This window comes from Nilaparvata lugens, chromosome 9 (genome assembly GCF_014356525.2).
Source record: "Nilaparvata lugens isolate BPH chromosome 9, ASM1435652v1, whole genome shotgun sequence".
Classification (NCBI taxonomy): Eukaryota; Metazoa; Arthropoda; class Insecta; order Hemiptera; family Delphacidae; genus Nilaparvata; species Nilaparvata lugens.
Genome location: NC_052512.1, coordinates 25906525 through 25927852, shown reverse-complemented (window position 1 = coordinate 25927852; position 21328 = coordinate 25906525). Strand labels below are relative to the sequence as shown.

General features: G+C 36.1%; 1 protein-coding gene across 1 annotated transcript in view; it reads left to right on the top strand.

The window, feature by feature from the left end:
- Positions 1 to 21328, top strand: part of LOC111064447 (metaxin-1) — a 48350-nt gene that overhangs the window by 25101 nt on the left and 1921 nt on the right. The window contains exons 5-6 of the mRNA XM_039435710.1: positions 1557 to 1791; positions 19988 to 20133. Of these exons, the coding sequence (XP_039291644.1) occupies positions 1557 to 1791; positions 19988 to 20133 (381 nt within the window). The remainder of the gene's footprint in view (positions 1 to 1556; positions 1792 to 19987; positions 20134 to 21328) is intronic.

The following is a 21328-nucleotide window of genomic DNA, read 5'->3' as shown; positions in this document are numbered from 1 at the left end:
CACCATCTTCCGCGCATCGAGACGATTTCCACCGCCTCTGGTGGCGGCACAACTCCATCCCCTCCACTTTGGGGGAGTATTTAAACGCCGGGCGAGCTCCAGACCACAGCATTCCGCTCACAACCTTCCTGCTCCTTGTATAGCGGCCCGTTGGCTGCCGTACGTCCCCGACCTCCTGTCCTTGTACAGCGGCCCGTTGGCTGCCGTACGTCCCTATCTTTCCATCTCCCTAGGGTACAGCGGACCGTTGTCTGCCGTCCCTGTCCTCCCATCTCCCTAGGGCACAGCGGACCGTTGTCTGCCGTCCCTGACCTTCCATTCCCCCAGGGCACAGCGGACCGTTGTCTGCCGTCCCTGACCTTCCATCTCCCTAGGGCACAGCGGACCGTTGTCTGCCGTCCCTGTCCTTCCATTCCCCCAGGGCACAGCGGACCGTTGTCTGCCGTCCCTGTCCTTCCATCTCCCTAGGGCACAGCGGACCGTTGTCTGCCGTCCCTGTCCTTCCATTCCCCCAGGGCACAGCGGACCGTTGTCTGCCGTCCCTGTCCTTCCATTTCCCCAGGGCACAGCGGACCGTTGTCTGCCGTCCCTGTCCTTCCATTTCCCCAGGGCACAGTGGACCGTTGTCTGCCGTCCCTGTCCTTCCATTTCCTCAGGGCACAGCGGACCGTTGTCTGCCGTCCCTGTCCTTCCATTTCCCCAGGGCACAGCGGACCGTTGTCTGCCGTCCCTGTCCTTCCATTCCCCCAGGGCACAGCGGACCGTTGTCTGCCGTCCCTGTCCTTCCTTCTCCCCAGGGCACAGCGGACCGTTGTCTGCCGTCCCTGTCCTTCCATTCCCCCAGGGCACAGCGGACCGTTGTCTGCCGTCCCTATCCTGTCTGTCCTTCCTCTTCCTACTATACTGGAGTGGAACCGAGGCCGTAAGGCCAATACAAAATTACATCAAAGTGGTGTCATCAGAGAAGAGAGCGACCTTCACGCCGTCAGAATCACCAGGAGGTGCTGTCCACGCCAGCTGAATCACAAAGAAGAAAGAAGAGGAACTTCGACTTGCCTCCTTTCCCCGCCCACATTACGACTGAGCTAAGTCATCCAGGAGCAACACCTGGGTATCAATCACCCACCTCTGAAGCTACTCAGGTTGTACGTGATAATGTATTACTACTACACCTGCTCTAGAACATGGGTTTCCCATAGTTGAGTAGGTTAATTTCCGAAAAAATGCAATTTATTTATATTTGTAGTAGGCAAATTATGGCATAATAGGCCTAAATTTCATATATTTTATTTTTAAATATTGTGTACATTTTATTGATTAGATTGCTTATTTGTATATTAATGGAAATAAAATTTATTATTATTATTATTCCAAACCACCAATACTGCTCATATATTGATTTATTCTGTGTATCTCGTGTTGATTTGAATAAAATTATTGATTGATTTCACGAGGACCTGACTATAGTTGTAGTACTTGTGTAAATCAACTGACTGGTCAATTTTATTGATGATGAGTGGCTCTTAATTGAGTGAGGGATTTGTAATGTTTGGCAGTTGTTCGCGGCGGCCGAGCGTTGCCTGGCCACACTGTCCGCTCGATTGGGCGAACAGGAGTTTGTGTTCGGAGCGCACCCATGTTCGCTAGACGCGCACATCTACGCGCACCTCGCGCCGCTCATGCGCGTCCCCTTTCCCGCCAACCAACTGCAGAACTATGCGCGCTCCTGCCTCAACCTGCACAAATACGTCACCAGGATATCGCAGCGCTACTTTCCGCACGAATATCAGGGTCAGTGTTCACCAATTTATACATTACATTTGAAAAGTAAGCATTGTATTCATAGAACTTTATTGCAGCCTTATGAAAATTGAGAGAATTGTAGCAATAGAATAGAATACAATCTTTATTGCAGCCACATCTGAGGTCTTCAGATATAATACAAGAATCAAATATATACAACAATATAATACCAATTGATAAAATCAATAAATTATAAAAATCTTGTAGTACCCTTTATTTCTTTTAAAAACTTTAGAATAGTTCAACAACTAGTTTGGACCCTAACTTAGGTCATTTTCAAGTTTTTTTTCAAATTTTTCAAATTTCAAATTCAAATTTATTGATTCTCAAAAAATATATACAACACTTTCAAGACAAAAAATATATATATATAAGAATCTACACCTGCAAGGAAACCCCTGTGCGCAGGTGTGAGTTGCAATATAAATGTTTTTCAAAAATATTTAACAAAAATGATCCAAAACAAATTTCTTGAAAAAAATACAGAATTAAAACTAGTACTTAATAATAAAGAGGGTACTAAAAATAAAGGAACGGAAGGAGAAAAGACGGAAAAGGCCAAGAAGAAAGAAGAAGACGAAGAAGAAGGAGAATGAAGAAGAAGGGAACGGTAAGAGGTAGTAGGTAAGTCAACTGCAACCATGGAGTAGACGAAAATTAGTTTATTTAAAACAATTTTTCCTCGATTTTATTTGCTATTATCCATTTATCTATGTCTGATCTAAGCCTTTGGTTTATGTTTGTTTTTTCAAGAATATTTAAGGGAATGTGGTTTATTAATTTATTTGAAATATAAGAAAACTGTCTCCTACACACATTCAAGTCCATTCTGACAAATTGGAAAATGTCTCGCGCGGGACGCAAGCCCAAAAGAGATTCTCGAGGTTCAAATAAATTTTTATTTTTTATAATATATAGTACCAAATTTTTTATGAAAAGTTGTCGAACTGTTAAAACCTTGAACTCCCTGAATAAATCTTTTGTTGGAAAAAGTCTGGGTTTGTCTAGAATAGTTTTTAAAAGATGTTTTTGAATAATGAAAAGTTTTGTGAAATGCGCATTCAAAGCTCCCCCCCAAGCCCGTATGCCATATTGAAAAGCGGATTGAGCATACGAATAATAGATTAGTTTAGCTATTTTTATATTGTTCAGTTGTCTAATTTGGTGAAATTTGTAGATAAGGAATTTTAGTTTGGAACACATGTTATTAATTTGATTATCCCACCTTAAGTGTGGATCCAACAAGATACCCAGGTACTTAACTTTTTTTTCTTTTTGAATTTTCTGACAAGAACAGCAGCTAAGAAGTCTATGGTCGTTACAGTTTAATCGATGGATTTTTATACTGTCTATTGTTCGTGGTTGAGTAAGGGAATTGGGTGAAAATAACATGAAGACGCTTTTAGTTGTGTTGAGGGTTAATATGTGTTGATTAAGCCAAGAGAACGCCAATCTGAGTCCACTTTCCGCTGCAATTTTTACATCATCCCATGAGTTTTCAGTGAAAGTTAGAGCAGTGTCGTCTGCAAATGATATTATATCACAATTTCTTATATTTAATTTAAGGAGATCATTGATATAGATTAAGAACAAAATGGGAGATAGGACAGTACCTTGCGGCAGACCAAAATCAGTGAGTTTCATATTGCTTGTGTTGAGTATCTGAGATCGATTTGACAGGTAACTCTTGAATAATATTAGTGGTATTCCCCTAATCCCCAGGTGTTCCATTTTTTCCAGAAGTCGTTTTTGAGAGATAGTGTCAAATGCCTTGGCTAAATCCAAGAATACTGTCAACGTTTTTTTCTTATTATTAAAGTTTTTTGTTATAATTTGTAATAATCTGGTGATGGCATCCTCTGTAGATTTACCGGGCTGGAATCCATACTGGTTTTCATTAATAATGTTGAATTTATTCAGATAGCCTAATAATCTTTTTTTAATTATCTTCTCCATTACTTTGGCTAAGTTATTCATCAGACTAATAGGACGGTAGTTGGTAGGGTTGGACGGATCACCTGATTTATGGATAGGAACAATTTTGGCAACTTTGAACTGTCTTGGAAAATGACCCACCTCGAAACATTTGTTGATGATACGTTTGAGAGGTTTTGTAATTGAGGGAGCAATCTTCTTTAGACAAGTAGCTGTTAGATTGTCCACTCCAGGAGCAGAATTACCTTTGAGAGAATTTATTGTGGCCAATATTTCCTCATCATCTGTATAAGCCAAAAAGAAGGAACTATACGATGGAATTGTAGTATCAACAAATGTATGTTGTATAGGGTTATCATTAATTAGTTTATTGGCATACAACTCACCTACATGTGCAAAATGATGATTAAGAACATCGGACTCAATCTTAGGCGTACAAATCTCTCTTTTAGTGTTGAGTAAATCATTTATACACTCCCATATTTTTTTTGAGTTTCCTTTGCATTTCGATAGTTTATTATTATAGAAGTCATATTTACATTGTTTAATCATATTATTTAAGATGTTTCTATAATTTATATACTGCGATTTTAGAATGGAGTTGAAAGGCTGTTTTTTAAGAGTTTGGTACATGAGATCACGTTTCCTTATTGAAATAATTAGTCCAGTTGTAATCCAAGGCTTGAGAGGTTTCAGTTTGTGGGGTACTAGTTTCACATAAGTTTCCTTTTTTATCTCTGTATTTAATCTGTTCATGAAGTAATCGATCGCGTCATCAATACTCGAGTCAACCAATGCATCCAAATCCGACCAATTGCAATTTTTTAAATTCTTTATAAGATTATTATAGTGTAAAAATTCCTTGTTATCTGTTGTTTGTTGTGTCATTTTTACATTTTCATACAAGCCTAAATTCATGCAAGTTAATGTGCAAATTAATGCAAGTTGAAATGTAGAAAATAAATATTTTTTTTTAATTAAGGGTACTACAAGATTTTTATATTGTTTTTATTAATTTGTTCAAAAGTAGAACATGTGAGTGAAGTGTTTATAAGAATAATACATTATACAAAATACTAATATATTACATCAGTAATTTACACTATCAGTACTCTATGAATAACATGTCACCTGATTTTCAACTTATAACCCAATATTCCTAGCTAATGTATAAAAATCTTTATTGAATGAAAAAGACTAAGAAATTGTCAAAAAACCACTGATTTATTGATAATTAGAAAGACCGGTTTCGGTTATTACACCATTGTCAATCTCTGATAAACTAAAACTAAATACAAGAGCAGCAGAATTTATACTAGTAGGCGAGTACTGCTATTGGTCGAGGGCATGAACGCCTGCCATTGGCCTAGCTAGACAGTCTCCTCCCCCTCAACGGTGTGACAAAATGGCGGCTTAAGCAACAGAATCGCCATGATAATAAAATTTACTTTTAGTACAAAATAAGAACCAAGAAAACAAATGTGAAAGATAATAAAACAAATATGTAAATGGAAAAACTATTAACTAATGTATGCTTACATGTTTATGATAAAACTAAATTCGTAGTGTTGTACTGGTTGAAATGAATCTGGTCATTTAAACTATACTGGGGATTTTCCTTAATTACTCTTGTTATTTCTAAAGCCTCTAGAATATTCAAAGATCTGCCTTTGTTATTAACATGCAGAAACTCAACATTCTCCATAACTGTGAACTTGTGATTATTTGTTATCAAATGTTCTGCAAAGTTAGATTCCCCATTTTGTTTATTCCAATCTCTGATGTGTTCTTTAATTCTACTTTTGAAACTTCTACCAGTCTGACCCACGTAACAAGCATTACAATCATCACATTTAAGTTTGTACACCCCGCTTTTATCACAAATATCAATTTTGTCTTTACTCCAGCTAAATAGACTATTTAAAATCGGTTTGGTCTTGAAAGCAACATGAAATCCATTCCTCTTCAATTCCCTACCTATCTTATCAGATACAAGGCCTAAATATGGAATTGTTATCCAAGTCTTCTCCTCACAGTTTGAGCCTACAAAGCTAGAATTTATTGAAATTTGTCTATTAATTTTACTCAATAATCTGTCCACCATACTTCCTTCATACCCATTTGTGACAGCTATCTGTTTAATTTTAGTGATCTCAATATCAAAATCATGATTGCTCGTAGGTATTGTTAGTGCTCTATAGACCATGCTATTGAAAGCAGCAAGTTTGTGAGAAATAGGATGACAAGAATGAAGAGGAATGATAACATCAGTATGGGTTGGTTTTCTGAAAATAGAAAACTTGTGAAAACCAGTGCTATGATCTATTCTTAAATCTAGAAAATTCAATACACAATCCTGTTCTACCTCTACAGTGAATTTTATACTCTGATGTAATCCATTCAGATAGGAAAGAAAATTGTCTAGTTGTCTGTTACTTCCTTTCCATAAGCAAATAATATCATCAACATATCGAAACCAGTAAACAATTTTATCTTTGAAATGACTATTTTCAATTATTCTACTTTCTAACTTATCCATAAATAATTCAGCTAGGAGTGGTGAGAGGGGTGACCCCATTGCCAACCCCTCTCTTTGTTCAAAAAATCTATTGTTAAATTTGAAATAATTATGCTGAGTGCATAACTTAATCAATCCTATCAGTTCTTCTCTGAGTGTATGATCATCTATAGAGGCTTTCATTATTTCCTCAGCTCTTTCAAGACTTTCTCCCACCGGAATGTTAGTCTATTGAATTTCTAATTTCAAATTCTAATTATCAATAAATCAGTGGTTTTTTGACAATTTTTCTTAGTCTTTTTCATTCAATATGAATAATTACCACAATATCAACTTCTCAACTACACAAAAAGTGAAACTAGCAAGTCAAGCTGAACAAGTGAAGTTATAATTTAAATTGAAACTCAAGTATGGAGTAGCAGAAAGGTACATTTTCTTCAATAGACAATGCTTGAAACTGAAGGTTATACCGAAGTATGTGACAATAGCAACCAACAACACTTCTACTATTGCACAGAAGAGCATAAAAACCGCCCAGAAATTTTGGATTAAGAAGGAGATCAGTCACTGGTATAAAATAAGGGATAGCTTATCTTTCTACATTTATATTCTCCACATACAACTGGCAAGTAAACTACACAAGGCTGAGTGGGATTTCCTAGACAACAAATGTAGGGAACAACTTTTTAGGAGATTGAGTGAGAAAACAGTCACTCAAAACAAAAAACTGCAGAAACTTCTCAAAGATCAACATCCGACACTAAATAATAGGCCTATCATTCAACATCAACACAAGTTTGCTGATAGGGTAACTCAGAGAAGAACTGATAGGATTGATGAAGTTATGCACTCAGCATAATTATTTCAAATTTAACAATAGATTTTTTGAACAAAGAGAGGGGTTGGCAATGGGGTCACCCCTCTCACCACTCCTAGCTGAATTATTTATGAATAAGTTAGAAAGTAGAATAATTGAAAATAGTCATTTCAAAGATAAAATTGTTTACTGGTTTCGATATGTTGATGATATTATTTGCTTATGGAAAGGAAGTAACAGACAACTAGACAATTTTCTTTCCTATCTGAATGGATTATATCAGAGTATAAAATTCACTGTAGAGGTAGAACAGGATTGTGTATTGAATTTTCTAGATTTAAGAATAGATCATAGCACTGGTTTTCACAAGTTTTCTATTTTCAGAAAACCAACCCATACTGATGTTATCATTCCTCTTCATTCTTGTCATCCTATTTCTCACAAACTTGCTGCTTTCAATAGCATGGTCTATAGAGCACTAACAATACCTACGAGCAATCATGATTTTGATATTGAGATCACTAAAATTAAACAGATAGCTGTCACAAATGGGTATGAAGGAAGTATGGTGGACAGATTATTGAGTAAAATTAATAGACAAATTTCAATAAATTCTAGCTTTGTAGGCTCAAACTGTGAGGAGAAGACTTGGATAACAATTCCATATTTAGGCCTTGTATCTGATAAGATAGGTAGGGAATTGAAGAGGAATGGATTTCATGTTGCTTTCAAGACCAAACCGATTTTAAATAGTCTATTTAGCTGGAGTAAAGACAAAATTGATATTTGTGATGAAAGCGGGGTGTACAAACTTAAATGTGATGATTGTAATGCTTGTTACGTTGGTCAGACTGGTAGAAGTTTCAAAAGTAGAATTAAAGAACACATCAGAGATTGGAATAAACAAAATGGGGAATCTAACTTTGCAGAACATTTGATAACAAATAATCACAAGTTCACAGTTATGGAGAATGTTGAGTTTCTGCATGTTAATAACAAAGGCAGATCTTTGAATATTCTAGAGGCTTTAGAAATAACAAGAGTAATTAAGGAAAATCCCCAGTATAGTTTAAATGACCAGATTCATTTCAACCAGTACAACACTACGAATTTAGTTTTATCATAAACATGTAAGCATACATTAGTTAATAGTTTTTCCATTTACATATTTGTTTTATTATCTTTCACATTTGTTTTCTTGGTTCTTATTTTGTACTAAAATTCAATTTTATTTTAATGTTATGCATCGTATGTAATACAATATTAACACAGGTCATAAACATTTCATCAAACAATACACATCTTAAATACATTACAAATGTCACCTCAATATAAATGCAATATAGTCTATATAATTAAAAACAATGTTAATATCACAGATGGAATTATTGTAGTTGAATAAACTAAAAACAGTGGAATCAAAAGTCTCCATTACCTGAAAAGTAAAGATCATACAGTTAATTTAAATTTCAAGTTTTTACTTAATCACAATATACTAATAATAAATTACTGAGTCAAAAGTTCACCAATGTCATAAAAACATCTCTCACTTAACCACAATTTCAATTTTTTCTTGAAGACTATTTCAGAATTCAGTTCTCGAATTTCAATTGGAATAGCATTATACACTTTTTTGGCCATATGCTGTGGGCTCGCCTCAAAAAACGTGGTTCTGTGGGCATCCATTCTCACGATCTCCCTGTTGCGTGTGTTGTGAGAGTGAATGTCTGCACCAGTCGTCCAGCCACTTCTCCATTTCAGTGCCATACTCGCCAAAAAATAAATGTACAGGCAGGGAACCGGAAGAATGCCCGCTGTCGCGAATAAGTCCCTGCAAGGATGGCGTGGCGGTTTACGAAACATCACTCTGATGGCTCTCTTTTGGGTGAGGAAGACACGACGTCCATGGATTGAAGCTCCCCATGCAACTATACCATAAACTAAAAGGGGTTCAAAGTAGCCATGGTAAGCCATGGTAACAACTTTCTCATCAGACATCCTAACCAATTTGTGAAGAGTGTAAATGGCTGAATTTAATTTCTTTATAAGGATCTCTACATGTGGTCTCCAGGTCAGGCACTGATCAATGAATACGCCAAGAAACTTAGTGTTCTCCACCCGTTCAACAGCAGCATCACACATTCTAAATTGAAGTGATGCGTGTTCTTGTTGCTCTCTGATCGAAAAGTTAATGAAGCTTGTCTTTGAGACATTAACTAGAAGTTCATTAGCCCTGCACCATATTTCAACATCCCTCAAGACATTTTCCGCACTAGTCTTCAAGCTCTCTAGTTCCTCAGATGTTATGATGAAATTTGCATCATCTGCAAAGAGTATAGTTTGTGCCAAAGGGACATTCGCGGGCAAGTCATTGATGAAAACAAGGAAGAGCAATGGCCCCAAAATAGAACCTTGTGGCACTCCTCTCTTTACAGTCTGGGGTTGTGAGCGATGAGGATAGCTCTGAATTCGATCCTGCTGAATCTCCAACTCCACAACTTGAAACCTGTCTCTCAGATAAGACTGTATCAGCTGCAGGAAGTTCCCCCGGACACCATAATAACTCAGCTTATTGAAGATTATATCATGACAGCATGTCAAATGCCATCTTTAAATCCACAAAGAATCCAGCCACCTTCACGCCACCATCCAATGAAAGATAGACCTCATCCAAAAGCATATTTATGGCATCAACTGTTGCCTTATTCCTTCTAAATCCGAATTGATTTTTATGCAGTACATTTCCCATTTGGAGGTGTCTGTAAAGCTCGTCATAAATGGACCTTTCAAAGATTTTTGAAAATGATGATAGCATTGAAACTGGCCTAAAATTTTCAATAAGCTCCTTTGATCCTTTTTTATGGAGCGGCCTGACTTTGGCAGTCTTGAATGAGGATGGAAAGATTCCAGATGACATAGACAAGTTTAAAAGGTAAGTCACAGTATCTGCCACATAGTGAAAGAAATCCTTCATTATTCGTGATGGAACACCATCCAAACCACTGGACATCTTACCCTTTAGAGATCTTACTATTTTCTTTACATCCTCTACAGATTTAACTGTCACATCATTCACTTGACAGTTTCCTGAATCCGCCCTTTCTAACAAGTCCATATAATTTGCATCATGTTTTCTGATTTTATGTGGTCTGTCCTTAGCGAAAAACATATTGAATAAATTGGCTATTTCACTTGGTGACTCAGTATAGGATTCATTTAATTGTAATTTATAGCTGTTCACTCTATAATTATGTTTTATCTCTTTTTTAATCACATCCCAGATTGCTTTTGGCTTATTTTCTGATGAACTAATCAGTCTGCTGGCATATTCTGTTCTTAATAAACGTATCTGTGACTTTATTTCAGTAGAAATTTGCTTATATCTATGCTTTAACACAATATCATTGGGATATAGTTTCGTAAACAGCTGAATATCTCTCTTACAGGAACATAAATAATTAAGATATGGGCAAGACCATTTTACAGTTTCTGGTTTCTTCCTTACTTTGAGTTTCTTGAGAGGAAATGCTTCATTGAAAGCCACAGAGTACATTTTCATGAATACAGCCAACTTATCATTGATGGTCCCTGGTACAAGTTGTATACAGTTCCAATCACAGTTCTGCAAACTCTGCTCAAACTTTGTCCTATTTTCTGCCGAGAAAACTCGCTTTACAAGAAACTCATCTCTGTTGTAGTTCATTAGGCCACGCGGCAGTTTCACAGTAACTAGTTGCGCATAATGATCAGAAAGAGCCAAAGAATGTACACCCGAAGAGACGTATTCAATTGTTGAAGAGAGAAAGCAGTTATCGAGCAAGGTCGCAGAGTGTGATGTGACTCTTGTAGGAGTATCAATAACACCGGTGAATCCAAAAGCAGAGAGAAGTGCACACAATTCTTGTTTGTGTGATGAATTAACTAGGAAATTCACATTGAAGTCACCAACTAGAATGATTCCCTTGAATCTCTGTTGAATCAGATCCAAGTATCTCTCTAGATCAGAGAAGAAATGGAGAATATCACCGCTGGGTGGTCTATATAAACATAAAATAAGAAACTTTTTCTCAAACACTATTGCAGTACTCTCAAATTCCAGTTCAAGTGAGCAATCAAAGACTAAAGCCGACGATGCTATTCCTTTTCTAGCAAATATTGCCACTCCCCCTCCTCGCTGACCAGATCGATTTGAGAAAGATATGAGTTGAAAATTATGCAGTTGAACCGTTTCCTGCTCACAGAGCCAAGTTTCTGACAAACAAAGAAAATCCAATTTCGGTAATGCACCTTCCTTTTGCATTGTTTCCAGTTGAAGGGTGAGTTCATTATCTTTCGAGCGAATGCTGCGAATGTTATAATGCATTATACTGATCTCATTAATGTTGGATGCTCTCCTACTTGCTTTCTGCTGACATGGTACATAAATCAAATTATTCATATTTCTGCCGTGTCTTTCGTTGGTTTGAAAACTCTGGAAACTTGATTCAGCAGCATCCTCTACTACTGGAGCTTGTACACCGCTACTCCAGGAGGAGTATTGAAACCTAAAAAATCATTGTATGAACTATCTGTAACATTTAGTTCATTTTCTGCAATAGAAGGAAGAGAGGATACTGAATTTGGAAGAGACCTTCTTGGAGCATACATTGATTGGTCCAAAGACATTATTAGAGGATCAACGGGTAATAGAGCCGATGCTGGAGACACTTCATAGTCATTGTTGCAGATTATTGCATCTACATTGTCACAATTATTACAGTCGTTATAGCTGATAGATGCTTCATCATTGTCACAAGTTTCCATTAATATGGAAGACAGTGTACTATTACCGCGTTGACAATTCGTTTTTTGAGTTTCATTAATTCTGCTTGCAGTTGACTCAGCTAAAAATTTACACAAACGCTCTCCTATCAAACGCTTTTCATTTTTATTCAAATGGAAACCTTCCTTATTGAAATGATGTCTCTGCAATATTTCACTGAATCCTCCATAAAACACTGCAGATATTCCTTCATATGCCGATATTCTATTGGATATTGTTAAATTGGCGAAGTAAATATCATCATTGAGATGAGGTTTGTCAAATCTGTATGGAATCGCACAAATTAAAATGTTGGTGTTTAGGCCTGCTGATAAAACTAAATCCAATGCTTGATGTACCGTTAAATGACCTGGTTCACCATTACCGAAATCATTGGTGCCTGCAATAACCAACACATAATCTGCCTTTGTCAAGTCCTTTATGAACTGCATACCATTCATGATCACTTGCTTCAACTTCGCCCCCGGCAATGTGTAAACAAAAACATTGAAATCATTGAATAAGCCACTCAGGTATTTATTCATGTCTCTACCTTGACTATCCGCTAGTACAACAATTTTCTTTTTATTAGAATTCTTCGAAGAAGTGCTAGTAAGAGCGATTTGATTTGGTGGTAACTGAGAACTTGTAGCATTCCTGTGCACCTGAGCCCGTACTTGAAAAGTACGTCCTTCAGGTGATTGTGACAAAGGTGATTTAGCATTCACTTCATCCAATACAGAAAAGCGATTTGAAGTCTTAATTTCATTTTCCCTGGTAACTCGTGAAAATTTTAATGTCCTTTTTAGAGATTGGAACTTTGTTCCATACTTCTTTACTAATGTTAATTCGGACTCTAACTCTGAAATTTTATTCGCCGTGAGCTGAGAATCGTTTTGCAAAAGATTTATAATAGCATCTCTTGAATCAAGCTCTTTTTTTAATTCGTCGGAATTGCTTTTCAATTTTTCTAGCTTTGATTTCAGCACCTCAATCTCCTCATCAGCCTTCTTTTCATTATATATAGAATCATCAAGTTCACTTTTCCTGTTTCTCTTTTCTTGAGCAAGCAATCCTTGAAGCGTTTTGTTTTCCGCTGCTGAGTCGGTCAACATTCTCTCCAAATCCTCATTCACTTTAATTGAGGCGTCATATTTATTAAGAAGGGAAGTAACCTCTGGAATTAAATCAATAACGGCTTCATCTGAAAACGTTTTAGATATATTCTCCAGGACTGTACGAATTTTAACAGCAATATCAACAACTCCATCGTCTATCAACCCCTCTTTGAGATTGTAACAATTTTTCTCCATCTGCGTCTTCAAAATATTTCTTCCAGTTCGTGTCATCATTTTGCGCCTTCAAATTCCGCTCAGCGTCACACAGAAAAATGAAGCGACAGTACCCTAAATAAATGAATGGGCGCAAAGAACTCAGAACAATACCGTACTATAGCTGGCACCTGTTGCGTTGATCACCAATGAAAGTGATATTGAAAACAGCCTGCTTGATAAATGAAGTTATCAATGTGAAGAAATGTTATCAGCGCATTACCGCTATCTGATATGATAAGCCAGTCCTACTCGGGGATGGGCTGCTGACCTAATGCGGTAGAATTAGGCTAGAGATGGCAGCACCCAATTACGCCGCTCTCTCCTGAGAGTCGAGCAGTTACAACCCGAGCTTGGATGGCCGTCGTCATGGTAACAGGATGTAAACAACAATACACAGCTGATAGCCAAACACAGTGTCAACAGTAATCACAAGTTCACTAACGGCTGACAGTTTCAAACACTCAATTGAAACTCAAGACAGTGCCGGTAGACAAAATGGAGTCAGAAGTGAAGTATGATCCTATTTATGTCATTAAAATTGGTTCAACTCACGATTTCCTCGATTTGAATTTTCCTCACAGGTAACTCAGTTCTCATAGAATTACTATAACACTTACTTGAGAGAAAGTTTAACAGTAAAAACCAATAATCAATCAAAATTTTGGAGCTTTGATTCCACTAGACTTTCAATGTGATCGTTGTCTCAAGCCGACAGTCCACGTATTACAGTTATTTAAAAAACAGTTTATTTTTATTTATTTAGCGTATGGCCCTACGACACAAATCTTTATGTTATTTAACATAAGTCACACATATAAACAATGAAGTCATCTTAGTCACAAGTTTAAAAAAAAGGTGGAACAAATTAAAAAGAAAATTTTGAAAGTTATAAACATATATCTAGTCGATTTAAATATGCCACTGCATCTGGTGTAGCTACCAGGAAGTCATCCAGCCTGCCCTCATGAGCTGTTCTTGTGCACTCTTCTACAATGTGTCTTATGGTTTGCACAGCGCCACACTCACAAAAAGGTGTTGGAGCCTCTCCCCACTTGTGCAATGCATAGGCACATCTTCCATGCTCAGTTCGGATCCTGTTAAGAGCCGACCATAGTTTGCGTGGCAAATCAAAACCTGGTGGCTTTTCGGTGATACATGGGGTAAGATCGATTTGCATTGCATTCCATTCTTGTTGCCAGGCGTCTGTTAAACTCAACCCACCATCTAGAGCATGTAAGGCTCTAATGGGGTGTAATGTTAGTTGGCCTCCTCGTGGTGCACCCTGGATAACGCTAAATGAGCTAACGCCCACTGGCGGTCAGACAAACGATTGTTCTCCTCACCATACACCACACAACTCTACTTTTCGGAATGTGCAAATGAATATTAAACCCAACAGTCCTTTTAAGGATTCCCGACTAGAAATCTTGGGCCTTCTGTCCGAATTTTTCATTTAAATATAGAGAGTATAAGCTATTCTAAAAGCCAGTATTTATCAAAAATTTTAAAATAAAACAGTAAAAATCTACAGTAATCGATAGTAATCGACTTGAGAGTTATGCGACATAAACGCCCTATACCATGGGATATCATAGAGAAACGATAGCATAAGTAGATATCCCATGGTAAAGGGCGTTTATGTCGCAAGTTTTACTGTTATCCCAAGCCGATAGTTCACTTAGTTCTTTCCCATGAAGCTGTGTGACGCTGGTAGTCTCTCAAATTGTGCCGTTCATACACTCTCACCTTAACAAAACAGTAAAAATTTACAATAATCGACAGTAATCGGCTTGAGATAACAGTAAAAGGGATATCTACTTACGCTAATGTTTCTCTATGGGGATATCTATTTACGCTATTGTTTCTCTATGATAATAGTGAGTAGCAAGTGGTTCTTATTGAGGATTTGTCAGGTGATTAGGGTTCTATTTCACTGCCATTTTGTATCGGCTGCGTGCTCGTTCTCAGATTTAATTTCATCATCTCTCACTCATTCATTGAATCATCACAAATGAAAGCATTTGTGCGGCACTGTCATTCATCCCTTCATCATTATCATCTTGGCTTAAAATACTAGTGAAGAGTTTGCCTTTGTAAATAAATAAATATTATTTTTAAAAGGTCCATTCTCCATATTTTTGAGGTGTTCAGGAAGTGAATTAAACAATTTTATGGAAAAAATAGAAATGTTTTTTGTGTACCGATAAGTTGACAAATCACCTCTATTACTAGTTTAATGACTATGAACTATTCTCTGTTCCACAAACTTCTTCAAATTCTCTTTAACACAAATTTGGGTCTGTTGAAAAAATATTGTAGGTAGAATCAATATTCCCAGAAGTTTCAAATGCTCTTCACACCCATTTGATTTTATTTAGTTAGAATTAGTGAACATCCCGTGTTATCGGATGGGCACGTTAAACTGTCGGTCCCGGCTGAAGTATGACAGTCGTAAGGCCCATTGACGGCTTAAATTATATATTCAGGCGGTGGGACCTTCCCGCAAGGGACTCCCCACCAACAAAAGCCATACGAATTTACTTTTAGTGAACATCTTTTTGAGATCTTCATACTTTATATATTACAGAATGCCAATAGTGCTCAAAGAAAAACTTCACTCGAGAAGGAAAAGGGGAAGACCGAGAATACTATGGGGAGATTTTTTTTAAACTGCGGATGATGCCCACATGAGGATTTTGCTTGTGCGTGGGAAATAGGAAGTGCAAGGGGGAATTATGAGATGATCAAACGTCCATGCCTACTCGATGGGATTCGAACCCGCGACCAGGTGACCGAAGCAGACTGAAGGGTGCAACGCCTTAGTCAACTCGGCTATCTGGCCGGCAAAGATGAGATGAGGGATGATTCAATAAAATATCATATAGATCATATTTTCTCTGTTCTGGTCACTTTCACTATCACTTATAAATGGGAATCCAACTTTAGTGTTTCAATAAAATATAAAAGGATACAGTACTGTATTGTATCCAATGGCGAATGAGTATACTATTCTATTGAATTGATGATTTTCATTTTATTTCAAAAGTTGATTGTATCACTCACGGTACCTTTAATCAATCAGTGCTAACTCGATTTGTTTTTTTTTTAGTTTAGTATGTGGGAATGGACCTGTTAGCGCACAGTACTGGACTAAATAGCAAGCTGGAGGCTGCAAAGTAGATATAGTGAGGTCCACGTTATAATAATAATAATAATATATTTATTACCATTTGGTTTACAATAAACATTGGTCATCGTCACAAGTATACAAAATAATTAACAATACAAAAGTCTACACAGCTAAAACACAATTACATCTAAAATTTACTTATTAAACAAGATTACAAGCTAAGTTTACACAGCCTAAATCATACACAATAGTAACAGATTTACATAGACTGTGAAATTTTATAAAACTCAGGTATCTTGTAAAGTCCACCTCTTATTAGGCCTTTCCTAACTCTATCTTTATATTGGTTGGCATGTAGGCATCTAGGTCTCTTACCAATGACGGAAGGGCATTATAAAATCTGAGAGATTGGGCCCTGAAACTTCTCAATGATGCGCTGGAAGAGCACCATTCGACACCTATATTACTTACCCCTCTTGTATTGTATGTATGCCTATCAGAGTTGAGGCTAAATTTATCCAGGTTCTTTTTGACATAACACAGACATTCCAGGACATACATAGAAGGAAGAGTCAGAATTCCATTCTCAATAAACAATGGTCTACAATGACTACGTGGCTCTTCATTGTTTAATATTCTAATGGCTCTCTTCTGTAGCAGGAAAAGTTTACCAGCCAAAGGGCTATTTCCCCACAAAATTATACCATAGGCTAGGTGACTGTGTATAACCGCAAAGTAAACTGTTTTCAAGACCTCTATTGTCACACTTCCAGCCAACCTTCTCAACATAAAAAGCCCTCTTAGTACTCTATTATATATATTTCCTATATGGATATTCCATTTAAGATTAGATTGCAAAAAAACTCCGAGGAACTGGGTAGATTCAATGTTTGGGCTGTTGGCTAGACTGAAACTTATAGTAGTGGTTTTTTATCATTAATAGCTAACTTATTTTCCTTACTCCAACTGTCAATCAAAAGATTACATGGTTCCAAATTGGACTTTGCATCTGTCTGATTTCCATCGCTAATAATAACTGCCAGGTCATCTGCATATAAAAATATTCTTCTTCCATTGCCTTCCAAGTAAGTAGGTAAGTCATTAATATAAATTAAGAACAGTATTGGTCCCAGTAAAGATCCGTGAGGTACACCTCGTTATACTGATAATAAATCAGAACTCAGACCACAATGGTAAACTGACTGGAACCTCCCCTCTAGATATGTTTTGAAAAACTTCAATACTTTATGATCAATATTGTAGGCAGAAAGTTTTGTTAATAGTATTTCATGCGAGACCGTATCAAAAGCACATGAATAATCGTACATTCTGGCAACATTGCTCTTCTTGTCCTCAATTCCGTTCATTACAAACTCCATAAACTCAGATATGGCAGATGTTGTGCTCAAATTACCTCTAAACCCAAATTGACTTGAACTAAAAAGTTTATTCTCTTCAAAATACTGTACAAGAGGTTCACTAACTAGGTATTCAAAAGCCTTACCAAAAATTGGAATGATGGTTATGGGTCGAAAGTTTCTGACGTCACTTTTAGAGCCTCTCTTATGTATTGGTAATACTTTACTATATTTTAGGAAATCTGGGTAGATGCAGTTATTTATACATTCATTGAACAGGTAGGTGACAATTTCCGCTATGTAAGGGACTGCAATCTTTATTATTAATGATTTTAAACCATACACATCATACGATTCGCTATTTTTCAACTTCATCAAGGTATTGTACACTTTGGTAACTGTGAATTCTGGGAACTTAAATTTTTCACTTATACATCTATTATGATTAAAAAGTGGCACATCATTTCTACTATTACACTCAGAGACATTATAATTTATATTGTGTCTATTTACAAAAAAATTATTGAACATATCAGGAGATATATCTCTTCCTGCCGGCTCTTTCTTATCTTTCCTATTTAAAGAGTTATTTATTATATCCCACATCGCCTTAGCCTTATTATTAGAACTACCTATAAAATTTTTGTTGTATTCAAGCTTAGTATTATGTATTGCAGCTCTATATTTATTCTTATAATATTTGTATTCTGCATTATACCTCTCTATTCCAGTATCTCTATACGTTCTATACAATGTTAGACACCGAGTTCTAAGCTTCTTTAACTCTGCATTATACCATCTGTTTATTTGACCATTTAAGCGTCCCTAGCACTTTATTTTTCTACTTGGGAAGGCTACCTCAACCTGTTGCATGAAATGATGGAAAAAATACTCTACCTTTTCAGTGATTGTTTTGAAAGTATAAATTGGCAACCAATTGAAGTTATTCAATAAGTGACAGAAATGTTGACAGTGGGAACTATTTATTACTCTAAGAAATCTATATGATGCAACAGGGCTTGGTACTTGACCATCATTGTTAATTTTCAGCACAACTGCATCATGATCAGACATGACTGTGAGCAGAACCGATGAGATGCGATTCTCCTCTTGAATTGTTGTGAAAATGTTATCTATACATGTTCCACTATTGGACGGCCCACTAATGGCAGTAAAGAAAGCTAGGATATCAACGTTGCCGATCTTCTCTCTTATCAATGCCTTCCGTAGACTGTAGCTGATACAGGTTTATTGATGTAATATCAACTGTTCATTCTCATTTAAAATAATCAATCATATTTTATTAAGCAAGAAATTATATTTTTCAATAATTTCATGATGAATTTTCATAATATGTGATGGAATATTTTGTTAATTAATTATTGGTTTACATTGTTGAAAGACAATCTGGCAACAGAGCAGAGCGAGAAAGAGATAGCGCTATACGCTTTGTTGAATGATAGACAAGGATAGCAATACCATTGCTAATCAAACACTGCCTATATAACGTGGACCTCACCATAGAATGTGGGAATCAGCAGTTTTGCGAACAGTTAAGAAATACAGATGGAAATAATTCCAATCTTATATTATCTTAATGATTTCCATCAATAATTTCTCAGTAATTATTACTGAGATATTGCATTTATTCAAATGCTAATGAATTAATAATTATTATTAAACGAAAATCCAAATTAAATGCTTTGAATCACCCCGAAGAATTCTGCTACTGCAAATATTGATAACAGGGTAAACAATCTCTGGATTCGAATGTCTGAGTATTCTGGATCGAATTTACATCTTCCATCATAGAACAATAGCTGTTTACCCTGTTGTCAATATTTGCACAGTAGCAAAAGTCTTCGGGGTGATTTACAGCATTGAATTTGGATTTTCTTTTAATAATAATTATTATTAATTAATTAGCATTTGAATAAATGCAAAATTATCTCAGTACTTTCCATCCGTAGACTGGCTGGCCGCTATGGCTTTGTATAAAATGAGCGCTGCTATCCAGAGATTGTCAGTTTGGTGTAAGGGTAAACATTCCTGATCGGCAATTAGGAGGTAACAGGTTCGATTCCCGGGCTGACAAATAATTTTTGAATAGTAGCGCTCATCGAATTTCCATCTAGCTGTTTACCATGTTGTCAATATTTGCAGTAGCAGAAGTATTCGGGGTGATTCACAGCATTTAATTTGGAGTTTTGTTTAATAACAGTTGAGAAATGATTAGTTTAAAAATTGGTGGGGAATAGCTATTCTTATGGCTTCTGTTCTGATTTTTCCAGATTACGAACAAAAGCAAAAGAAGCTGAGAGAAGAAAGCGAAAAAAAATCGGGTGATTCACTATTTAAAGCCAAGGATAAAGTTTTCGCCACTGTATTTGCTGCTCTAGCCATGATTATGTATGCTGTTGCCAAAGGATTCATTCAGGTATCAACAATTAACCAATAAATTCAAATTTATTTCTCAAAAAAACTACACAATTATAATAACATCTAAAAATACTATTAAATATATAAAAATAATCCCAAAACTGCAGTATATTTTTTATGTCCATCTATGTTTAAGGAGTAGCCTACAAGGTAAAACGTGTGCATAGACCTAAGTTGCAGTAATATATTTATTCAATATAAACTAAGAAATTACAACCAAATTAAGAACAAAGATTACACACAAAATATAATTTTGTAGATTAGTAGATGATGAAATTAGATAAAAGTTTAGTAACACACAATGATTATTCTATGATAAAAAAACATAAAACAAGAAACAGTTGGTGCCTAGAAGATTTTTTCTTCAGTTTTATTTGATCCTATCCATTCCTCAATTTCGCAATTTAGTTTTTTGCTCCGGCTTATATTGGCAAAAAATGAGTAGGAACAAGATTTATTATCCTCTGTGATAAATAAGTGAATTGTCTTCTACATAGATTCAAATCCATCCTGTCTTGATGGAATGTTTCTCTGGTAGGACGTAAATTTAAATTCAAGTTTCTTTCACGAAGAAGAAATTTATTTTTATTATTTTTAATATAATTATATTATCAAGTTTTTTATGTACAGCTGTCGAACAGTTAGTACTTTGAATTCATTGAAAAGATCACTTGTAGGATAAAGTCTGGGTTTACCTAGGATTGTTTAAATAATATATTTTTTTAAATATAGATTAATAAATTACTCTTCAACAAAGTACAAGGTTCATTCAAAATTATTATGAATTGAAAAAATCATCTATATAATAAGAAAGAGTAGAGTTGTGATTGTTCGCACCAAAACAAGCCAACTTGTGGATTGCATACCGGAGAAATGTGAATGATTTAGATATCCAAATATTGCACATCGATTCTAAAAATATCAATCTCGTGCACCTTGAAGCCCAAATTTCAATTTTCCTTCTAGATTTTTCAGAATAAATGTTCAAACTTCATTTATGGGACATGAATAATTATATTCAAATGTACATACCATATGTCAATATGGAACTAAAATCTAGAGAGACTACCTCTTCAAAACAGATGGTTAAAATTGGTAACTAAATTAATAACCAGTCCTATATTGTCAGGTTGACATTAAGTTGAGGAAGGTTTTTAAACAAGATTTGAGTTCTGAGACTTTATTATGTTAGT